Source organism: Camarhynchus parvulus, unplaced genomic scaffold (assembly GCF_901933205.1).
Source record: "Camarhynchus parvulus unplaced genomic scaffold, STF_HiC, whole genome shotgun sequence".
Lineage (NCBI taxonomy): Eukaryota > Metazoa > Chordata > Aves > Passeriformes > Thraupidae > Camarhynchus > Camarhynchus parvulus.
Window position 1 is genome coordinate 27,825 of NW_022148237.1, and position 15,012 is coordinate 42,836.

At 67.2% G+C, this 15,012-nt stretch overlaps 1 protein-coding gene across 1 annotated transcript; it reads right to left on the reverse strand.

Moving 5' to 3' along the window:
• Positions 1-5,259: 5,259 nt before the first annotated feature.
• LOC115916253 (basic proline-rich protein-like) lies at positions 5,260-13,296 on the reverse strand. Its single transcript, XM_030969946.1, has 13 exons — positions 12,930-13,296; positions 12,250-12,400; positions 12,054-12,176; positions 11,266-11,371; positions 11,001-11,115; positions 9,848-9,943; positions 8,309-8,405; positions 7,260-7,376; positions 6,851-6,943; positions 6,496-6,544; positions 6,181-6,361; positions 5,697-5,823; positions 5,260-5,331 (listed from the first exon to the last, which is right to left on the reverse strand). Exons 1-12 carry the CDS (start codon positions 13,098-13,100, stop codon positions 5,707-5,709), a joined length of 1,416 nt encoding a protein of 471 aa, XP_030825806.1. The 5' UTR covers positions 13,101-13,296; the 3' UTR covers positions 5,260-5,331; positions 5,697-5,706.
• Positions 13,297-15,012: the final 1,716 nt, after the last annotated feature.

Consider the following 15,012-nt stretch of genomic DNA (forward strand, 5'->3'; position numbering starts at 1 on the left):
AGGGGATGGGGGGCTCGGGGGGCTCCCCCCTCCCCAAACACCGCAGACTGGGGTCAGACCCCTCCCCCACCCCATTCCCCGCCCTGGTTTGGGGTGTCCCACTCAGGGGACCCCAAAATCAGCACCCCCCCCAAAAAGGGACTGATGTCCCCCCCAAAAGCACCCCCAGTTTGGGGTGACTCCCCTCTCACAACCCCCATTTTGGGGTCACCCCCCCATTTCAGGGTCTCCCTCCATTTTGGGATCCCATTTTTGATGTCCCACTCTGTTTTTGGGCCCACCCCCCGTTTTTGGCCCCCCATTTTGGGGTGCCCCCCCATTTTTGGCGCCCCCAATTTGGGGAGCCCACCTGTAGTCGAGGCCGCAGCGCTGCAGGTGCAGGTGCAGCTGGGTCAGGGGGGTGGGGGCCGTGTACCCCAAAACCGGCTCGTCCTCCAGGGCCAGCAGGGCCAGCAGCTGGGGAACGGGGAAAGGGGGAGCCCGGGAACCCCAAAATGAGAAAATGCCGGGGAAAACCCAGAAATGGGAAAACACCGGAAAAAAACCCCAAAAATAGGAAATCTTCCAAAACCCTCCCAAAACGGGAACAGCAAAAGAGTGCCAAAACGTGAAAGCCCCCAAAAAACCCCAAACCAGGAAAAACAAAAAAAACCTCAAACCAGGAAACCTCCCAAAAACCCCCAAAACCAGGAAACCTCCAAGAAAAACCCTGACCCCCCAGGAGTCCCAAAAATCTCCAAAAATGGGAACGAGCACGGCAGCCCCAGAAACGGAACCCCCCAAAAATGAGAACCCCAAAAGTGAAAACCCCAAACACGAGAACCCCAAATTCCCCCCCAGGGTTCCCCCTTTGGGGTCCCCCCTCACCTGCTGGTACCAGGGGGTCCCGGGGGGGTCGGGCCGCTGTCTCAGCATCAGCCCCTCCAGGGCCAGCGCCACCTCCAGCTCCTGGGCACGGGGGGGACATCGGGGGGGACATCGGGGGGGGCACGGGAGGTGCCACCCCCCCCCGCCGGGGTCCCCAAAGCCCCCCCAGGGTCCCCAAAGCCCCCCCGTTCGTGTCCCCCCCGTGTTCTCCTGTCCTGTGATCCCCTGCTGTCCCCACCTTGCTGTCCCCCATCCCCGTGTCCGTCTGTCCCCCTGTGTCCCCCTGTCCCCCCATTTCCATCTGTCCCCCTGCCTGTCCCACCTTGCTGTCCCCCTGGGGCTCAGTTTCCCGCTCATTGCCAGCGCCTCTGTGTCCCCCTGTCCCCAGTCCCCGTCCCCATGTCCCCACTGTGTCCGTCTGTCCCCCCGCGTCCCCCTGTCTGTCCCACCTTTGTGTCCCCACCGGGGCTCAGTTTCCCGCTCATTGCCAGCCCCCTGCTGTCCCCATGTCCCCGTGTCCGTCTGTCCCCCCCCGTCCCACCTTGGTATCTCCCTGGGGGCTCAGTTTCCCGCTCATGGCCAGCGCCATCATCCGCGGGGCCGGGGGGGTGCCGGGGGGGGGCGCGGGCTCCTCCCAGGGCACCAGGGTGGGGAGCAGGGGGGGGGGCGGCCCCGGCCCCTCCCCCTCCGCGGGCACCGGGCCTGGGGGGGAGGGGGCACATGGTGGGGGAGGGGCTGGGGACCCCAAATGGGGCACGAGCCCCCCCAGAAACAACGAACCCCCCCCAAAAATCAGGGACACCCCCAAAGCAGGACCCTTCATGCCCGCCCCCAATTTTCAGGGTATCCCCCCCATTTCTGACACCCCCTCCCTCACCCCCCCGCCATCTTAGGAACTCCCCCCACGGTTGGGCCCCTCCCCCATTTCCACCCCCACGCCCCCCGGTTTTGGCATCCCGTGCAGCCCCCCCCATTTTGGGTTATTTTTGGGGTGTTTTCGGGGTGTTTCAGTACCGTGCAGCCCCCATTTCGAGGTATTTTCGGGGTATTTTCAGGGTGTTTTTGGGGCATTTTTGGGGTATTTTCAGGGTGCTTTCGCGGTGTTTTCGGGGTATTTTCGGGGTATTTTCAGGATATTTTCGGTGTGTTTTCGGGGTGTTTTCAGAGTATTTTCAGGGTGTTTTTGGGGCGTTTTGGGGGTATTTTTGGGGTATTTTTGGGGTATTTTCAGGGTGTTTTCAGGGTGTTTTTGGGGTATTTTCAGGGTGTTTTTGGGGTATTTTCGGGGTATTTTCAGGGTGTTTTCGGGGTGTTTTTGGGGTATTTTCGGGTGTTTTCGCGGTGTTTTTGCGGTGTTTTCGGTGTGTGTTCGCAGTGTTTTCGGGGTGTTTTCACGGTGTTTTCGCGGTGTTTTCGGGGCGTTCCGGTACCGTGCAGCAGGCGCAGGCTCCGGGCGTCGGCGCAGGCCCGGGACAGCCCCCGCACCCCCCCCGGGCGGGGGAGGACACAGAGCCGCCCCTCCCCCAGCTCCAGCTCCAGCCGCGAGCCCGGGAGAGCCCCCCTGGAGGGGACCCCAAAAACAGCATTGCATACTGCCCCTCCCCCACAGCCTGCCCCGCCCCCACAGCCTGTCCCTCCCCTGGAGGGGACCCCAAAAACAGCATTGCATACTGCCCCTCCCCCACAGCCCGGGAGAGCCCCCCAGGACGCAGAGGAGTGACCCAGAGTGACCCAGGGTGACCCAGAGTGACCCAGGGTGACCCAGGGTGACCCAGGGTGACACAGGGTGACAGTTGGGGACACAAGGGGACAGTCAGGGACCCCCCTCACCTCGGGGGGACACTCGGCGGTGACACGGCCCCAGGGCACGGTGACCAGGATGGCGCCGCCGCTCCGGGGGGGCCCGGGGGGGTCCCCGATGTCCCCAGGGTCCTGCGGGGACCCCCCGCGGCCTTCATCGTCCTCATCCTCATCGTCATCGTCCTCCGAGTCTGGGGGACAGCGGGGGGTCAGGGGGCACCAGAGACGGGGGGACACTGAGGGGGACACTGGGGACCCCTGGGGACAGCCAGGTGACACCCACAGCCAGGGCACACCCGGGGGACACTCAGGATTTGGGGGGGTCCCAGGGTCTCACCTGTGCCCAGCCCGGACCTGCAGGGCCTGAAGGGGGCGGGGCCTTCTGAATGGGTGGAGTCTTCCAAAGAGGCGCAGTCCTCCGAGGGGGCGTGGTCTCCGCAGGGGGCAGGGCCTGCCGGGGGGGCGGGGCCGGCCGGCTCCCAGAGCAGGAGGTCGTTGTTGATCCTGGGGGGGTCCGGGGGTCAGGAGGGGCTTGGGGGGCTCCTCCCCTCCCCCAACCTCAGGGGTCCCCCAGGCCCAGGTGTGCCCCGCCCCCCTCACCTGCGGCCGTTCAGGAGCCCCCCAGGTGTGCCCGGGGTTTGGGGTTTGGGGTTTGTCCCCAGGTTTCGGGGATCCCCCTCAGGGTGGGGCACCCCCTCACCTGCCACCCCCTCACCTGTCCCCCGCGTCCCGCCCCCGTGTCCCTCACCTGTTGTAGAGGCGCTGCAGCAGCTCGGGGGGGCTCAGGCTCAGGTGCGCCCGCGGCAGCGTCACCTGCAGGCTCCAGGGGGCCCCGCCCAGGGCCCCGCCCACGAACGCCCCCAACTCCTCGGGGGTCCCGGGCAGCACCAGCTGGGGGGGGACAGGTGGGGGGGGGCTCAGGGACCTCAGGATTTTGGGGAGGGGGCTCAGGAACCCCCAGAGCCCCCCCCGATATTTTGGGGAGGGGTCTGCACCTCGTGGCTCTCGTAGATGCTGCGCCGGGCGGAGAACGGGGTCGGGGGGGGCCCTGGGGGGGGGCCCTGGGGGGGTCGCGTTCAGCGTCACCTCCAGCCTGGGGGAGGAACACGGGGGGTCAGTCATGGGGGAGCCCCAAATCCCCCAGCACCCAGGGTCCAAGGAGACCCCAAAAATGGACCCCAGGGACGCCTCCCCACCCCAAAATTGACCCTTGGGACCCCCAAAAAGGGATCCGAGGACCCCCCAGCCCAAAAATAGATCCCAGAGACCCTCCCAACCCCCCGGACCCCCAGGGAGCCCCCCAAAAAGGGAACCCGAGGACCCCCCAGCCCAAAATGGACCCCCTGGAACCCCCCAAGTACCGACCCCGGGGCCCCCCCGCTCACGTGGGCAGGCTGGGGGCGCCCCCCGGGCCGGGCCCGGGCTCGGCTCTCAGGCAGGGCAGGGTCCCCATGTCCTCGGCCTCGTACGTCACTGGGGGCGGGGGGACAGCAGGGGGACACGGCTGTGACCTCGTGCGCCCCCCCCGCGCCCCCCCCGTATCACAGCCCCGCCCCCCAGCCGTACCTGGTTCTGTCCCCACCAACCCCCCAGCAATGTCCCTGCTGTCCCCTCCCCCCTGCCCCCCCAACACCCCCCCGTGCCCCGCCAAACCCCCCTCCCACCCCTGTCCCATCCCCCACGCCCCCCCACCCTGTCTCATGTCCCCCCCCATATCCCCCCCCATGTGCCCCCCCATCCCCTCCTGGCCCCTCCCCCTGTCCCCCCTGATTCCCCCCCCCACTCACCCTCCAGGTGGTCGCAGGCCATGGCCCCGCCCCCCGGCCCCGCCCATCCCCTGGCCCCGCCCAGCCCCACCCGGAGGCTCTCGGGGCCGGGGGGGAGGGGTGCGCAGGGGGGCGGGGCGAAGGTCGGTCAGGGGCAGCCACAGCCGCAGCCCCGCCCCCGGCACCGCCCACCGCACCAGGGGCCACGCCCACCGCACCTGGGGGGCGGGGCAGCATCAAGACATGCCTGGGAATTGTGATGAAGCCACACCCACAGCAAGCCCCTCCCTTCAGCCACACCCATTAGTGAAGCCCCTACCATCAATCACACCCATTAATTATGCCACGCCCCACAGTCACACCCACCAACCAAGCTCCTCCCACCTCCAGAGCTCCTCCCACTTCAGGCCCCTCCCATCCCAAGCCCACATTGGCCCCACCCATTAAGCCCCTCCCCATTGCCCCGCCCCTTCCCAGTCCCACCCACCTCCTCGGGGGGCGTGTCCCGCTCTGTGGGCGTGTCCGTGCCGCGGTGGGCGTGGCCCAGCAGGGCCTGGAGGGCGGGGCCGAGGCGCTCGAGCAGCCCCAGGTCCAGCTCGGCCTCGGGGGGGCTCAGCTGCACCCCCAGCTCCAGCGGGGGGCCCTGGGGGGCGCCGGGGTCAGGGGGGGCGTGGGGGGGCTGGGGGGTGGGGTTGGACCCGACCCCCCCAGAGCCCCCCCGGAGCCCCGCCCCCTCCCCAAATCCCGCCTGGGGGGGCAGAGGGGCCCCCCCTCCCCCACTCACCTTGGGCAGGGGCGGGGCCCCGGGGGGGGCGGGGCCGGGGGGGCCCCAGCGGAGGCGGAGCACGGGCTGGGCGGGGGCGGGGCTGGCGTCCGGGGGGGCAGGGAAATGCAGGACCTGGGGGCAGGGGACAGGGATGGGTGGGGTGGCCACACCCAGACAGGCCCCGTGCATCCTGCCCCCCATAGCCACGCCCATTTCCCACCTCCCTGCTGGCCACACCCCCTCCCTCAGGCTCCACCCCACAGCTGCCTGCAGCAGCCAGGCCATGCCCACTTCCAGGCCACACCCACCAGCCCCACCTCTCTCTAGGCCTAGCCCCACAGCCCCGCCCTCTCCAAGCCCCACCCACCTTTAGCCACACCCTCCTGGCCCCACCTGCCCCGGCCACACCCTGGCCCCACCCATCTGGATGTGGTCTGACCACACCCCCAGCCCCGCCCACCTGTATCCGGTCAGGCTCCGCCCCCGGCCCCGCCCACCTGTATCCGGTCAGGCTCCGCCCCCGGCAGCTCCTCCTGCAGCTCCAGGCGGGCGAGAGAGAGCCCCCCCCGGGGCCCCCCCGCGCCCCCCCGGGACAGCCACAGCTGGGCCCCCCCCGCACACAGCCTGGGGACAGACGGACGGACAGTGAGGGACAGACGGACAGACAGAGCTGGGCCTCCCCCCTGGCACAGAGACTGGGGACAGATGGACGGACGGACAGTGAGGGACAGACAGACGGACACAGCTGGGCCCCCCCCGCACACAGCCTGGGGACAGACGGACGGTGAGGGACAGACCGGGGGACAGGGGAGGGGACAGTGGGGGGGACAAGGAGAGGACAATGGGAGGGGTCCTGGGGGGACAAATTTGGGGACAAAACAGGGATGAAAGAGCACAGGCACAGGGGGGGACACGGATGGGAGGCGATGAGGGGATTTGGGGACACCCGAGTGGGGGGGGGCACAAGGGGTGTGGCCTCACCTGAGGTGGGGGAAGGGCAGGGCGTGGTCCCAGGCTGGGTGGGCGTGGCCATCGCAGAGCTCCGCCCACAGGCGCTGGTGGGCGGGGCTGGGAGCCCCTCCCAGCTCGGGCAGGAGGGCGGTGACGGTGCCCAGGGTCACCTGCAGCCGCAGAGACCCCCCCCGGGAGGGGGGACCCCGGCCTGGGCAGGGGGTCAGGGGCTGGGGGGGTGCAGGGAACCCCCCGGACCCCCCAGGGAACCCCCTGGGCCTGGGGAACCCCCCAGGGAATCCCCCAGGGAATCCCCCAGGGCTGGGGAACCCCCCCCGGACTCACCTGGGGGGGCGCCGCTGTGGGGGGAGGGGCGGCGGCACCGGGGGCTGCCCTGCTGGTGGGGGAGGGGTGCACGGGACGGGGTCAAACCCCAAAATTTTCCCCAAAAATGATCCCAAATTCCCCTGTCTGCATCCCCCAATTCAACCCCCAAAAATCCCCCCCAGCCCCAATCAGCCCCCCATATCCCCCCCCCAAAATAAGACCCCATTCCCCTTCCAGGACCCCCAAAAATTCCCCCCAGAATCCCTCCCCAAAAACCCCAAATAAACCCCCAACCCCTCCCCCAAACACCCCAAATAAACCCCCCAGGATCCTCCCTGAGGACCCCAAACCCCCCAAAGCCCCCCAGACTCACGGCAGGGCTGGGGGAGGGGCTGCCCGTGGGGGTCTCCTCGGGGGGGGCAGCGCTGTCCCCCGCCCAGGGACCCCGTCATGGAGTAGAACAGCTCTGGGGGGGGGGGGGAAAGAGGTGAGAAACCCCAAAAACACCCCCAAAATCCCCAAAACCACCCCCAAAATCCCCAAAAACACCCCCTAAATCCCCCCCCAAAAACCCCAAAATCCCCCCAAAAAAACCCCAAAATCCCCCCAGACCCCCCAAAACCCTTGGGACCCCCCCAATTCCTCCCCCAAAACCCCCAAGCCCCCCCAGCCCCCCAAGCCCCCCCCAAAATCCACCCCAGAGCCCCCCAACCCCTCCCCCAGCCCCCCCAAACCCCCCCCAAAATCCACCCCCGAGCCCCCCCAGCCCCTCCCCCCCTCACCGCTGCCGGGGGGGCTCGGGGGGTCGCGCCCCCCCCCCAGCCCCCGGCTCAGCTCCCGCTCGATCAGCGCCAGGTCCTGCGGGCCCAGGGGGCGGCTGCGGCCACGGGGGGGCGACACTGGGGGGACGGGGGGGGGCAGAGCCCCAAATGACACCGTGCACCCAAAAATCACCCCAAAATAGCTTACTGCACCCCGAAATGACACACTGCACCCCGAAATGACACACTGCACCCCGAAATAACACACTGCACCCCAAAATAACACACTGCACCCCGAAATAACACAGTGCACCCCCAAATGACACAGTGCACCCCGAAATGACACCGTGCACCCAAAAATCACCCCAAAATAGCTTACTGCACCCCGAAATGACACACTGCACCCCGAAATAACACACTGCACCCCAAAATGACACACTGCACCCCGAAATAACACACTGCACCCCGAAATAACACAGTGCACCCCCAAATGACACAGTGCACCCCGAAATGACACCGTGCACCCAAAAATCACCCCAAAATAGCTTACTGCACCCCAAAATAACACACTGCACCCCGAAATGACACACTGCACCCCGAAATGACACACTGCACCCCAAAATAACACACTGCACCCCGAAATAACACACTGCACCCTGAAATGACACACTGCACCCCGAAAACCGCCCCTGAAATAACACACTGCACCCCAAAAAACCGCCCCTGAAATAACACACTGCACCCTAAAAAAAAACCCCCGAAATAACACAGTGCACCCCAAGCACCCTCCCCAAAATAACACACTGCCCCCCAAAATGATACACTGCACCCCAAAAATCACCGCAAATCAACACGCTGCACCCCAAAAACTGCCCCCAAAAAACAAACTGCCTCAAACAGCCCCTAAAATAACACTCAGCCCCCTAAAACCCCCCAAGATACCCCACAGCCCCCTCAAAAATTACCCCCAAAATACCACGCTGCCCCCCAACCCCCCCTGCCCCCCCAAAAGGAGCTCAGGTGCTCGGGGAGCCCCCCAGCCCAGCCCCCCGGGGTTGGGGGTCACTCACCGGGGGGGTCGAGGGCCCCCAGCAGCCCCCGCAGGATCCCCAGCAGGGGGGGGGGCAGCAGCAGGTGCAGGGCCCCCACCTTCCCCTCCAGCTCCACCTGGGCACGCCACGGTCACGCACAGAACGCCAAAAAACGCCAAAAATCCCAAAAACACCAAAATCCCAACAATCCCCAAAAACCCCCAAATCCCCAAAAACACCAAAAATCCCAAATACACCAAAATCCCAAATACAGCAAAATCCCAACAATCCCCAAAACCACCAAAATCCCCAAATCAGCAAAAACACCAAAAATCCCAAAAATCCCCAAATCCCCAAATACACCAAAATCCCAACAATCCCCAAATCCCAATACCATTCCAAACCCAATCCCCGAATCACCCCAAAAAACCAAAATCCCAAAATCCCAACACCAAAATCCCAAAAATCCAAATCCACCAAACAAAACACCAAAAATCCCAAAAATCCCCAAATCCCCAAAACACCAAAATCCCAACAATCCCCAAAAACACCAAAATCCCAAAAATCCCAAATACACCAAAAATCCCCAAATCCCCAAATACACCAAAATCCCAACAATCCCCAAATACACCAAAATCCCAAAAATCCCCAAATCCCCAAAAACACCAAAAATCCCAACAATCCCCAAATCCCCAATACTATGCTCCAAAAACCCCGAAATCCCCCGGAATCAGCCCCCAAAAACACCAAAATCCCAAAAATCCCAAATACACCAAAATCCCAAAAACCCCCAAATCCCCAAAAACACCAAAAATCCCAAAAATCCCCAAATCCCCAAAAACACCAAAATCCCAACAATCCCCAAAAACACCAAAATCCCAAAAATCCCAAATACACCAAAATCCCAACAATCCCCAAATACATCAAAATCCCAAAAATCCCCAAATCCCCAAAAACACCAAAAATCCCCAAAACACCAAAAATCCCAACAATCCCCAAATCCCCAATACCACGCTCCAAAAACCCCGAAATGCCCCGGAATCAGCCCCCAAAAACACCAAAATCCCAAACTCCCCAAAAGCAGACCCCAAAAACACCAAAACCACCAAAAACCCCCAAAACCCCAAAACTGAGCTCCCACCCCCCTCCAGTCCTCCCCAGTCCGTCCCAGTCCGTTCCCAGTCCATCCCAGTATAACCCAATCCATTCCCAGTCCCCCCCATCCCTCCCAGTCCCCCCAGTGCCCCCAGTGCCCCCAATCCCCCCCCAGTGCCCCCCAATCCTCCCAGTGCCCCCCAATCCTCCCAGTGCCCCCAGTGCCCCCCCAATCCCCCCAATCCCCCCCCAGTGCCCCCAGTGCCCCCCCAGTGCCCCCCAATCCTCCCAGTGCCCCCAGTGCCCCCAGTGCCCCCAATCCCCCCCAATCCCCCCAGTGCCCCCCAGTGCCCCCAGTGCCCCCAGTGCCCCCAGTGCCCCCCAATCCCCCCCCCAGTGCCCCCAGTGCCCCCCAATCCCCCCGCCCCCAGTGCCCCCCAATCCTCCCAGTGCCCCCCAATCCCCCAGTGCCCCCAGCCCCACCCCCGGGCCCGGCACGTTCTCGTTCTGCTTCAGGCGCAGCCACAGCTCCGCGGGGCCCGGCAGGAGAGCGGCCAGCACGGGGGGGGGCACGGCCACCTGGGGGCACAGAGGGGACACTGAGGGGACACCGTGACACAGGTGGGCTCCAGGTGTCCTGTGCCTGTGCCCAGGGCAGGGGTGACACAGAGGGACACGGGGGGGACACGATGGTGACGCACAGGTGGCACAGGCACAGAGGTCAGGGGTGACATCAATGTGGCACAGGGACACAGAGGGATGCAGGGGTGGCACAGGGCTGGCACAGGGGTGTCACAGGTGTGGCACAGGGGTGTCACAGGTGTGGCACAGGGGTGGCACAGGGGTGGCACAGGGGTGTCCAGGAGTGTCACAGGTGTGTCACAGGGGTGGCACAGGGGTGTCACAGGTGTGGCACAGGGGTGGCACAGGGGTGGCACAGGGGTGTCACAGGTGTGTCACAGGGGTGTCACAGGTGTGTCACAGGCGTGGCACAGGGGTGGCACAGGGGTGGCACAGGCGTGTCACAGGCGTGTCACAGGAGTGTCACAGGGGTGGCACAGGGGTGTCACAGGTGTGTCACAGGGGTGTCACAGGTGTGGCACAGGGGTGGCACAGGTGTGGCACAGGGGTGGCACAGGGGTGGCACAGGGGTGTCACAGGTGTGTCACAGGTGTGGCACAGGGGTGTCCAGGGGTGTCACAGGGGTGGCACAGGGGTGTCACAGGGGTGGCACAGGTGTGTCACAGGTGTGTCACAGGGGTGTCCAGGAGTGTCACAGGCGTGTCACAGGTGTGTCACAGGTGTGGCACAGGGGTGTCACAGGTGTGTCACAGGGGTGTCACAGGTGTGGCACAGGGGTGGCACAGGTGTGGCACAGGGGTGGCACAGGGGTGGCACAGGGGTGTCACAGGTGTGTCACAGGTGTGGCACAGGGGTGTCCAGGAGTGTCACAGGGGTGGCACAGGGGTGTCACAGGGGTGTCACAGGAGTGTCACAGGGGTGGCACAGGGGTGTCACAGGGGTGTCACAGGGGTGTCCAGGAGTGTCACAGGTGTGGCACAGGGGTGTCACAGGGGTGGCACAGGGGGTGTCACAGGTGTGGCACAGGGGTGGCACAGGTGTGGCACAGCCGTACCTGTGCCCAGGGCGGGGGCAGCTCCTGCCACAGCAGCCTCAGGTCGCGCAGCCGCAGCCCCTTGTGCAGCACGGCCGGGGGGCCCCCGCCCCCCCCAGAGTCCTCGTACTCCACCCTGGGGACACAAACACACCTGAGGTACACCTGAGACACCTGGGGACAGCTGGGGACACACCTGAGACACCTGGGGACAGCTGGGGACAGCTGGGGACACCCGAGGGCCCCCCACGCACACCCGGGTGCTCCCCAGCCCCTCCCCCCTCACCTGGGCAGGTGCAGCTCCAGGGCCCCCCCCGGGCCCCCCCCGGGCTGAGCGGGCAGCTCCAGGCGCAGCTCGGTGTCCTCCAGCAGCACGTGCAGCCGCCGCAGCACTGCGGGGGACACGGGGACAGCGGGGACATTGAGAACACTGGGTCCCCAGGGTCCCCCCTGTCCCTGTCCCCTCTGTCCCTCAGTGTCCCCAGTGTCCCCCAGTGTCACCTGTCCCCCCAATGTCCCCCCCATATCCCCAATGTCCCCCCAGTGTCCCCAATGTCCCCAATGTCCCCCCAGTGTCCCCAGTGTCCCCCCTGTGTCCCCAGTGTCCCCCCAATGTCCCCCCAGTGTCCCCAATGTCCCCCCAATGTCCCCCCAGTGTCCCCAGTGTCCCCAGTGTCCCCCCAGTGTCCCCCCAGTGTCCCCCAGTGTCCCCAATGTCCCCCCAATGTCCCCCAATGTCCCCCCGTGTCCCCAGTGTCCCCCGTCCCCAGTGTCCCCCCAGTGTCCCCCAGTGTCCCCCCAATGTCCCCCCAGTGTCCCCAATGTCCCCAATGTCCCCAGTGTCCCCCCAATGTCCCCCCAGTGTCCCCAGTGTCCCCAGTGTCCCCCCCCAATGTCCCCCCCAGTGTCCCCCAGTGTCCCCAATGTCCCCAATGTCCCCCCAGTGTCCCCCCAATGTCCCCCCAGTGTCCCCCAGTGTCCCCAGTGTCCCCCAGTGTCCCCCCAATGTCCCCCCAGTGTCCCCAGTGTCCCCAGTGTCCCCAGTGTCCCCCCAGTGTCCCCCCAGTGTCCCACCTGTGTCGATGGTCACCGCCAGCGCCTCCAGCCCCTCCAGCGGGGGCGGCTCTGGGGGGGGGTCCCGGCCCTGCTGTGACCCCCCCGGGGGGGGCGACCCCGGCCCCGGGGACCCCGGCGGGCCTGGGGGGACAGGGGGGGTCACCGAGGGGCCGGGGGGTGCCCCGGGGGGGTCGGGGGGGCCCCGGTGACTCACGGGGCCGCAGCACGAGGCGCAGGCGCTGCAGCCGCAGCCGCACGGGCTCGGAGCCCAGCTGGGCCCAGGGCACCGACACCGTCACGGCCCCGAGGCCGCCCTCGCGCAGCTCCAGCGGCGCCGCCGCCCCCGCCAGCAGCTCGTCCACGGCCTGGGGGCACCGGGGGGGTCAGGGGGTGAGAAATCAGCCCGAAACAACCGCCAGAACCGGCCCGGAACCGCCAAAATCCGCCCCGGAATAACCCTCCAATCACCCCCGAAACCAGCCCCGGAATCTCCCCGAAATCGGTTCCGAAATTACCCCCAAATCAGCCCCGGAACGGCCCCAGAGCCCCTCCCGGAACCGCCCCAAAATCCTTCCCCAAACCGCCCCAAACTCCCCGCGGGTTCTCCAAGGCGCCCCCAAACCCCGCAAAATCCCCCAAAAACCGAGCCCGCACCCCCGGTATCCCCGTTATCCCCCGGTATCCCCGTTATCCCCGTTATCCCCGTTATCCCCGGTATCCCCGGTATCCCCCGGTATCCCCGGTATCCCCGTTATCCCCGGTATCCCCGGTATCCCCGTTATCCCCCGGTATCCCCGGTATCCCCGGTATCCCCGGTATCCCCGTTATCCCCGTTATCCCCGGTATCCCCGGTATCCCCGGTATCCCCGTCCCCGTTCCCCAGGCCCCGCTGACCGCCGCCCGCAGCCGCAGCTCCCGCAGGCTCCCGGTGCCTCCCCGCAGGTCCAGCCCGAGCTGCTCGAGCCGCAGCGGCTCCTCCAGGAAGGGCCCGAGCCAGCGCTGCAGCGCGTACCGGGCGGCGCGGGCCTTGAGCGCCTCGGGCCAGCCCCGCGCCCAGCGCGGCATGGCCGCGGCACCGGGAGGGCACCGGAGCGGGACCGGGAGCGGGACCCGCACCGGAACCCGCACCGGGACCGGCCCCGGGACCGGCACCAGCACCGGGAGCGGCTCCGGCGCCGCGATCGGGCCCGAACCGGGAGCGGCTCCGGGAGCGACCCCGGCACCGGCACCGGCACCGCCACAGAGCGCCGCTTCCGGCCCCGCCCACGAACTTCCGCTCTGCTCTGGATCCGCGGCGCCCCATTGGCTGCCGAGGGTTTGATGGACGGCGCGTGCCCCGTCAGTCAGCGGGAGCGGCGCGGCGCCGGCCAATGGGAGCGCGGCAGGCAGCGTGCGCGAGCGCTCCGGCCAATGGTGACAAGGGGAGGGCGGGGAGAAGGACCCGGGAGGAGGACGAGAGGCGGGGCCTCTGCCGGAAGTGGCGAAAAGAGGTTCCCGGAAGTGGGAAGCGCCGGGGGCGCTGACGGGGGGGATGGGAGGGAAAGGCCGCAGTCCCCCAGGGCGGTTTTGGGGACAATAAAGGAATCTTGGGGGCAATAAAGGATTTTTAGGGACCATAAAAGATTATTGTGTCAATAAAGGATTTTTGGGGGGCAGTCCCGGGTCGGTTCCGGGTCGGTTCCGGTCACTCCCGGGTCGGTTCCGGTCACTCCGGTCAGTAGCGGCCCCCCCGGCACAGGTCGCACCTGCAGGACTCGGCCGAGACCGTCCGGAACCGCCGGGACCCACCCGGGCAGCGCAAGGTGAGCTGCACCTGCGGGGGGCGGGGTCAGGGGCGGGGCCAGGGCCGGACACGCCCAGGGACACGCCCGGACGCACCTGAGTGTGCCACGCCCATGCTTGGACACACCTGGACACACCCTTTCAAGCCACGCCCACACCTGTGTGCCCAACCCCGCCCACACCTGGACACTCCCTGCCACACCCTTGCAGGCCACGCCCACACTTGCCCATACCCTGCCACACCTTCTGAGGCCACGCCCACCCCTTTATGTGCCCCGTGACGTCCTTCCAGGCCACGCCCACACCTGTTCAGCCACACCCACCCCACCCAAGCTCCACCCACAGCCTCCTCGCACGCCACAGGCCCCGCCCACACGCTCAATGGCCCCGCCCATGCCCTGCCACTCCCCTCCCTGCCCCGCCCACACCCCCTGACCCCGCCCCGCGCTCGGAGGCCCCGCCCACCCGTGTCACGTGCTCCATGGTGCAGCACCGCGCCTGCGCCAGCAGGCTCCGCCCTCCGGCCTCCAGCAGCGCGAGGGGGGCGGGGCCGGCGCGCGACTCGCAGTGCCCCGCGCATGCGCCCAGCCAGGCCACGCCCCCCGGGCGGCAGCGCCCCGCCCCCCGCGGAAGGGGCAGCGGGACCCCTGGAAAAGGGGGGAGGGGTCAGAAAGGGGCGGGGTCCGGAGGGAAGGGGAGGGGCCAAGAGGGGCGGGGCCGTGCAGGTGTGGGCGGGGCTCGCACGGGGGGGGGGAGGGGTCCCGAGGGGGTTTGGGGGTCCCGGAGGGGTTTGGAGGTCCCGGGGTGAGTTCGGGGGGTCTCTGAGGGGATTTCGGGGTCCCGAGGGAATTCTGGGGGTCCCGGGGTTGTTCGGGGGGTTCTCGGGGGTCGCGGGGTCCCCCCGCGCTTACGGCGCAGGCGGCAGCCCGGCCCGGCGGGCTCGGTCGGGGCCGGGGGCGGCAGCGAGAGGAGGAGGAGGAGGAAGAGGCTCCGGGCGGCCATGGCGGATCCGGGACCCCCCGGGACCCCCCCGGGCCCCCCAAACCCCGCCCGGCCCCCCCCCGTTCCCCCGGGCCGCCAGGGGGCGCCCGGCGCCGGCAGCGGGAACCCGGAAATGGCGGCGGGAGCGGCGGCGCGCTGGCCAATGGGAGGCGGGGGCGGGGCTTGGCGGGGCGCGGGCCAATGGGAGCCGGGG